Here is an 8,879-nt window from a genome sequence, read left to right as displayed (position 1 = left end):
TCCACGGGGCGATGGTAGTTGGCCCCGAGCCAGAACAGCTGATTGAGGACGGCGTCCCCTAACGCCGTCACCTCAGCGAGCTTGCAGAACTCCCGGGCGTACTCGTAGAAGAGGAGATCGCGGCGAGCTAGGGCGGCGACGCGAGCGGCAATTTCCATCGCCGGTGGGGGGGGGAACCAGGAAAAAGGAAGGCACATGAGGAGCAAAACAACCACAAAACACGGAACAGAGTCTGACACAACGTCGGTCAAAGCATAGCTTATTCAAATCAGCTGGGCAAATGCAGAACAATGGAAAATCAATCAATAGCCTGACAGAATTCTTAATCTTCATATAATAATTCAAAATAATCCCACACCTTGCTCGTCTTTCGCATGGTCATTTTAGAACTCGCCGCAACTGGCACGAAGAAAACGCATGTGAGGTCTGAGGTAAAAATGTTGTTTCCGCCCAGATAAACTTTTAAAAATAATTATTTTTCAAACGTTTTATTTTAACTTGTTATTTAAAATGTTTTAAATGCAATGTTAAAATGATGGTAATTTAAATGATAAAATCAAGGTTTTGTTTTTCTTTTTTTTTTCTGTCGTGTAATCGACTATTGTTTTCAGTGTCGACTAGTAGGAGCTGTACCGTTTAGTCGACTAGACCCGCACATCCCTAATTTACAGGTGCACTTATTAATTTTACCTACGTTTCACACATGAAAAAAATGAAGCACCACTCAAATGGAAGTCACTTTAAAACCAAGCAGCTTGCTGTTGGCCAAGGGAGTGAATTTGCGTAAAATTTAAACCCAATGTGAAATCTGCAAGGGAAAATGTTTTGCCCTTATGCAAAATTCTCTATCATGCAGATTGTGAATAGTACATTTTTAGAATAGCAGCATTATCTGAAAACATTTGCATTTGCATAACACTGCATGTCAGTATAAGTCCAACATAATTGCAAGATCAACGCAACCCAGTAATTACAAAGTGCACCTTTAATGGAAAAAAATAAGTATGACTAGCAGTTGGAAACTAACGGGAACTGACAGCCACTTCGATAGTATGAGGTTTAAAAAGTGATCTGTCTAGAAGGGTGAAAAGCGCTAATTATTTGGCAATAATATGTAATGAGCATGCAGAGAGACTGACAGCTGTAAGGGAACAGCCTATAGCCGGATTTTAATTACTTATAATTGAGATGATTAGGAATAATAATGAGACCAATCTTATTTTAAAATGTTCTCATCTCTCTGACCGCAATGTCTCCATAAGCAAGCTGAGGTTGAGAAAAATGCATAAATGAACGAAAAAAAAATCCTATTAGCTTGTGGTGCCCTTGGTTGCTTCAATATATCACTCCAGGAGACAAGAAGGGTGAATTTACTGTGCCAGACTCATTTTCACACCATTTCTTTCTGCTGACATATGGAACATGGGGCGCTGGCAGAATTTTTTTACAGGTCAGATGTCAACAAAGAATGATCTACAGACACCAACACTTCCACACTGATACATTCATTATGTGATACCGCCATGCACATTTGTATCATCACAAGTGCTTCAAAATTATCTTTATCTTTTTGTTATTGGCAAAAATACAAAATCTCAGTATTAACAGGAATGTACAAGACACAACTGATGCAAAATGGAACACAAGATTAGGGTTGGGTATCGTTTTTTTTTTTTTTTTGATACCGGTGCCAAATCGATACTTTTAAAATGGTTCCGGGGCCTGAACCGGTACTTATTAAAAATGAATTAAATAAATAAATAAAAATTCCCCCAAAAATGATGGATTAGCCATTAGCACTATAAACACATGATGTCGGTTTCATTCATATTGGACGTCAGAGGGCGCCCTTGCACAGAAAATCCACATATCCAGTCACAGAAGTAGTGGAACTCATGACCCTCCAGGAAATCCCTTATATGGACAAAGGCATCATATAATAGCTTTAACTGAACTAATATTTTCTGCCTTATTCTGTGACAAGAAGCCACATAGACTTGAGTTCACATGCATTTTCTCAGTCAGGAAATTATTTTTCACGTGCGGTGCTGGTGATGATGCTTCTTACATCAGTTTCGGAGAGCCAAAGGACAAATATTTCAATCGATCGCTCAGGCATGGCACCGAAATGAGGCACCGAAATCTGCGTTCTGATTCGGTTCTAGTACATAGCAGTTATATAGGTACCGGTGCCATATTGGTACCGGGTTTCGGTACCCAACCCTACACAAGACACAATGAATATGAATGAATTCCTTGTAAATAATAGTTAAAATATTTGGCCTTGATGGAACAAATGGAACATTATAATTAACTTGTTTTTGTTAGAAATAAAAAGCATGGCAGGCAGTGAAGTTCCAGTCAATAACAAATCAACCCCATACACTTTAAAAAACAAAAAATAAATACAAACATCAGAATGCCTTTTGTTGTTCAGGTTTGAACACTCATCTGTCTGGGCCCAAAGGCACTTGGGAAGTCTGAGAAATGTTTGGCACAACCAAAGCTACAGTAGTCTTGAGTGAGCTTCAGATCTCTGCCTCTGCATTTGGATTCCCCTTTGGTGTATCTGATCTTTAAATAGCAGCACACAGCTGCCAGTTGTAACCCTGTGGGAGTAAAGCTGTGAGCAAATTATACTTTCTTCGACTGTGGGGGGGGGAAATTATATATTCTCATGTTATATATATTAATAATAATAATAAATATTACATAAATATTTAAGTAGAAAAAAAATAGAAAGGAGGCACCTTTGCATCTGGGCATGGAACATAATTAAGAGCTCATATCACATGTAGTGGTACATATTTCAAAGAGACACAATCTCTTCCTAAAGAGGGTGACAGCATGACCATTGTGTGTGACATGCCATGCCTCTGTGTATGTGCTTGACAGACAACTCATTACCACCATCTAAAAAGAGTTAGTCTAAGTCTGTTTTAAAGAACTGATGAAGATGGCTACTCTGTCTCACATGGTGAAATGCACACCCTTTCTTTTGTGAGTTTGTGTGTGCACATGTCATGTTTGACATTAACAGTGCCCCTTCATGCAGTCTGACTGTCCTAATGAGCAGTAGGGCTGCTCATCTGTTCATTAATTGGGAAAAACACACACCATGAGAGAAGAGAGCAACAGAGAGCTTGAAAGAGCCAGCAGAGCAGAGTACTGCTGCTGCCTCTGCAAATAAATTTCTGACACATACACACACTAAATTTACCATGGTAACCATAGTTACTAGTTATTTCTACGGTAAAACTATGGTAATGTGACATTAGCAATCACTGTAAATAAAAAAAGACAGAAAAAGCTGCTTGCAGAGGACGAATCTTAAGTTTAAAACAGACAGACACAGTGCTACAGAACACAGGTGTCTCAGGATGTGTTTAACAGTTTTAAGTTGAACTTGACATGCTATCTTAAACACTGGAAAAAAAAAAGAAAACATGAAACACCATTAAAGCATTAAAATAATTATGGAATTCATGCCAAATATTTTTATTGTTGGGTCTCAGCAACATTATATCATAGTTCATATATTTTTCTATATTATTTTTATATACATCTAAAATAATAAAAAAGCTGCACATGATACATCACGATGACTGCTAGTAAAGACCTGAATTTTGGACAGAACTAGAGATATTATCTCATATGAGCCAGGCTTACATTATGCTATGATTTTTCACAGCATAATATCCTTATCGTTTGCAGAGGGCACAGAGAGGATATTAAGATATACATCACTTTCCTATCTTCACCGAACCTGCATTACTATCATGTTGATGTAATATTTGCAGAGGGCTGAATATTGAGAGAATGTTATCTTCACATTCATGAAGAAGGGCTTGCTTGATCTCACTGCGCTACTCTGCTTACTTAATTAGACTTTCATATCAGGAAAGTCAAAAAGCTACTGAGTCGCTACCAGATATTTTTCTTTTTTCTTTCGTTCTTGCTTCTTGGTTTGTGCTGAGAAGCTTGTATATGTTTGGTGCCCTCAGTAAATGATGATGTGCAATATTCCAGCAATGTTACAACTGCAGCAGTGAGTTTTTCATGCATTATTGAAAACACAAACACATCTGAGACCAACAACTGCAATTCTTGTAAAATCATCCGAGTTATATTAGCAAAACATCCATCTCCCCCACTAAGATAGCAGGTTCATGTGCCATTTTCTCACTCCTGTCATTCCCCACTTTTTATCTTGTCAACGCAGTCCCATTGAACACAGATACGGGAATTCCGCAGCCCAAGATCGTTTAACTTCAGTCACAGAACAGCCTGAAAGATATGTCATTCTTTTTTGCCCTGGGACACTTTCGAATATATTTGTGGTTGTTTTACAGAAACACATGAGTGTCTGAATGTATCCGTCTATGAGCGTGTCCTTTTATTCATAGGTGAGTCAGCGCAATCGTGCCCTTGTTCCTTCTGCCTGTGGGTGTTTGGAAGCTGCTTTATACCTAATGTAGTCTGCTCACTGTGAAAGACAACATGAAACAGCATTCACAATGCATTCAACTTCCATAATGTACCGCATTTTCAGATGACACAGAATATTCTGTGGCAAGCAAATATAGGATGAGGCTCAGTTTTATCCATTAGGATGTACAGTAATTGTACCATAAAAAATGGAAATTGTTACGATATAATTTAAGGTTATTTTTCTCCTCAACCATAGTCTTGGTTAAATCTGCAGACATGACAGCTCATTACGTGGAGAAAGTCATAATATTTTAAGCATAAATATTATAACTATTACACATTATAAATACATAAATATATAACTGCATAAATATTAAAAAGTATTATAAATAAATATATTGTTATAAATATAAAACATTAATATTAATAATATTATTGGTTATCAGCCATGACATTTAACATTTTCATTAGTCAATTTTAATTAGTCAATATTAATATTATTCATGTCAAAATAAATGAATAATAAACACCTAAAAATAAAAACAACAATTTTTTACTCTACGAGTGAATTTGGACATCACATTATAAATTTACCAAAAAAAAGAACATTTAAGATTTGATACAGATTTTAATAAACAGATTTTGATAAAATATTGATAGATAAATTAAAAACAATATATTTAAAAACAACAACAACAACGAAAAACATATACTGTGTATCCCCAATTTTGATGAAATACTGTGTTCTTCAGAATAGCAGACCATGGATATTTATTAAAGTAAACAGGAGAAAAGTTAATTTCATGTTGTCTTTATTAAGCCTGTGTATTCATGTGTTTGTGTATTTCTGTGTTCATATTTGTGTGCGAGATCTAACAGCTCTCGGAGAAGATCATTTAAACGGCAACAGAGCATTTATCAGTCTCAGATATAATGTGTTTGAGCTCACTTGTTTTTTTTTTCTCTTCCCCAATCAAACACTTGCCTGGCTTTTAAACGAGCTAGTAGCCATAGTTACCGGAGGAGGAGACGCAGGCTATCCATCTCTCTCTCCTCACTGTGACGCTTTCTCTTTAATTTATGCTGCAGTGGCCATACTGCAGCGCACACAAAAATGGCACCATTCCTCAACAAAACTCCCTTCCTTCCTCCCTCTCTCTCTAGCCGTACACTTATCACGACAGCAATCTCTCACAGTCTGCTTCACATTTATTCTTGTGTGTGAGTGCCTGTAAGTGTGTGTATGTGTGTGTGTGTGTGTGTGTGTGTGTGTCAGTTTCACTTCCACCTCAGTTCACACACATATCCTCTCCACATCAGGAAAAACTTGACAAAAATCGCACCCTTTACACAGAAACCCTCATGTTACCTCATTTACCACCTTAAAAAAGGTACAGTGGCAGTATCATGGAACAGTAATGGTAAAATCATATGATGACATATAACATGGTATTAATATGGTATTTACATGCTACTCCAAGGTACTTCAAAGGAATAGTTTGTGCTATTACCATGGAATCTTTCTTATAAATGCCTGAACAGCTCATTCTATTGCTGTAGCGGTTGACCTGACTCCATTCAACCAGCGCTGATGTTCCTGAAAGGAGCAAGAATTTGTTGGGTCTGGTGCTGAGCGGTATGTGAGGTAATAGTTTGTTTATTCCCTGGCTGGAATTCAATAAAAAGTGTTATTATAATAATAGTTTGATTCTTTGAGTAAGGCGGTTTCACATTTTTACAGCTTGGCTGTGTTTTATCAAAAGGCCTAGAAAAACTGAATCCCCACTGAGTATCCTAGCCTAGAGGAGATGTTTTACACAAGTGACAAACATTTTAACCTTATTTTGTGGAACAAAGGGAAAAACTACTGGATCAAATGAGTTATTTTACTTGGAACCGGCCATAAGTTGGTAACCAAAATATTAGCAATTATGTTGTCACTGCTGTGAGAATTAATTCAAGAGAAATTCAAAGTAGAAAAATGGGCCCAAAAAAAAGTTACCTGCAAAAAACTGCATTTATACAGATATAGTGATTAGATCTACTGCAAGATAAGATATCATTGTCCTTCTTTAAATATCGGTATAAAAATTCAGACTGAAATTGGAAAGACAAATTCTCCAATTCATTTAGCCCAAACACCCACAGCTTAAAATACAAGATTCTTGCTTTCAAAACAGTCAGTTTCCAGGTAACCATTAAAAATGTCACTTTATTTCGATACCTTGTCCTGTGTTATCAAAAGACTTGTTATAAACACAGCCAGTGGTAATTTATCAAAAGTGGTATTGTATTGCTAGTGGGCACTACCTCATACGTGTGCCTTTATCCGACCAAAATTAGCTCTAGCTCTGGTAAAAACTTGAATGGTCTCGTTTCAAAAACTTCAATTTGTATACAATTTGATGACTAGCTCTGAATGTACCGTATTGACCCGAATATAAGACAATGTTTTTTTCTTGGAAATACATCTGAAAAAACACGGTCGTCTTATATTCAGGCCAATACGGTAATAGCAGTGTTCACATCAATCATCGTCAGTCATAGAGTGTTACTATAGTTACTGTCACAAGTAGAATTTTTCTGCTAATGGCAGGTGTGCTGAATGTACTCACTGCGCTACTGCATGAGATGTCTTTAACTTTGAGCCAAGCAAGATCCAGGGTTCCCTCTCCTTTATAGCACGACTGCAGCCGGTCCTTAATTCTTTCATTAATTTCTTTGAGCGTGAACACACATAGAGCCGACTCCTGAGATGACTCCTTGGGCCTCCTTTTCTGTCCTTTGGAGAACACAGCATAAAGGATGTCATCATCGGGTCCTATGCCCAGCGAACGTGCCAGAATGGTACCTGCCTTGGAAAGGTAGGCCGCCTGCAGTAGGCGATACTCAACCCCACCCTTAACGCAACCAAGAGGAACCTCAACGTATGAGTTAAACGCAGTGTCGTCCTTGCAAAGTCGCACTAGTTTGGAAGTGTACACCTGTTCACGCCCGGCCGAGGATGACCCAGTCGTTGGGCCTCCTCCCATTTCGGGTTGCAATGTGAGAAAATACACAAAATTTCCACTGCTAAACCCATATATGTAATAGATGTCAAAGTCTGGTACCACCGTGAATGTATCCGATGGGATTTTAATCATGGAGGCAACAAATTCATCGTGGAAGACGTAGGCGAACATCCCATCCTCCTCAGAGTTACGGGTGAGCTTACGACTGGATATTGTTGGGAAGTACTCCGGTCTTCCGTCGACAGCTGTGGCCACGAATAGCTTATCAGGTGAAGCGTCACCGTAAGACACAATGACCCCAAAAACGGAGCCACTCTCATTGACACCAGAGAGGTAGTGCTCTTTTTTATGGAAGGGCTCTCCAAGCTTAAAAAGATCATCCAGACGGAGGAGTTTGCAAATACCCTGGTACAGGCTGCCGCAAGCCAACAGCCGGTTCTCACGGTAGTCCATAAGCAGCATCTTATTGACGTTGTTGGTTAACGTGAGTGGTTCGCTACAAGGCTGCACTATTCGGGGCGGGTAGCAGTTCCGGTTATCCTCATCTGGGCCAGTCTGATGTGACACCTGTACATCCAACCCAGGTGAGAGTTTGTAAATGCGGTTCACAGCCCCAAGGTACACATTCCCATTTCTGTGGTCCACCGCAAGATGGTTAAAGGTCCATTCAGGGTTTTCCACCTGGAATGTGCTGTATTCCTCATGTACTCTGGATGCCGCTGAAGGCTGTTGTGGCCTTGTAGCCACGAGGGGAACCAGCAGGACAATGATGCAGCAAGAAAAAGTGAAACAGTTCAATCTCCTGTTGTGGGAAGCCATTGTCCTGTTGCCCTATGGGAAGAGTGTCTCTGTCCACTACTTGTTACCTGTGCTCTGTATCAGTATTCAGGCTTCTCGTGAAGTTGGGGACATTCTCTACCTGCACAGACAGAAAGAACAGAAGAATGTTAGCATTAAAGATATTAGCATTAGCTTCGACAGCAATGAAACTGGATACCACAATTCACTGTATCCTCCACAAAAGATTCTCAGAGAAGGAGAAAGGAAGACAAATTATTAAAGCCACATGACAGTTTTCCTGCCATTTTAAAAGCGCATGAGTAATTAGAAAGAGAAAAAAGGGCACTCTGGGGCCTTGCACAGTTGGCATGAATGGATGCCATTCTCAATGGGATAATGCATTTGCCCCAGGAGCTAACAGCTAGAATGGGCACAATTTCTCTGCCTGTGCCCCACCTCCCAGCCGGACCTCTGGCCCTCTAACTGACTTTCCCCTCAGTATGCGATTTGCATGCTTTGCCGATTTTCTTCCATCTTTCCAGATAGTGCTGACACAGCTGAAGGATTGGCAGAGTTCACAGTCATGCCTAGGGCTGGGACAATAAATCGATGCATCGCGATTCGTGGATCGATTCTGAGATTTTCGGAATGCATCGC

General features: G+C 39.3%; 1 protein-coding gene across 1 annotated transcript in view; it reads right to left on the bottom strand.

Moving 5' to 3' along the window:
- The window catches only part of LOC107729844 (plexin-A4), a 199,529-nt gene extending 191,268 nt beyond the window's left edge, over window positions 1-8,261 (bottom strand). Inside the window, exon 1 of the mRNA XM_016540558.1 lies at window positions 7,047-8,261. Coding sequence (XP_016396044.1) covers window positions 7,047-8,261 — 1,215 coding nt within the window. The remainder of the gene's footprint in view (window positions 1-7,046) is intronic.
- Window positions 8,262-8,879: the final 618 nt, after the last annotated feature.

The sequence above is a fragment of the Sinocyclocheilus rhinocerous genome, unplaced genomic scaffold (assembly GCF_001515625.1).
Source record: "Sinocyclocheilus rhinocerous isolate Xijiao unplaced genomic scaffold, SAMN03320098_v1.1 scaffold848, whole genome shotgun sequence".
In the NCBI taxonomy this organism is placed as follows: Eukaryota; Metazoa; Chordata; class Actinopteri; order Cypriniformes; family Cyprinidae; genus Sinocyclocheilus; species Sinocyclocheilus rhinocerous.
The sequence above is the reverse complement of the archived record's forward strand: the minus strand, read 5'-3'. Positions and strand labels throughout refer to the sequence as shown.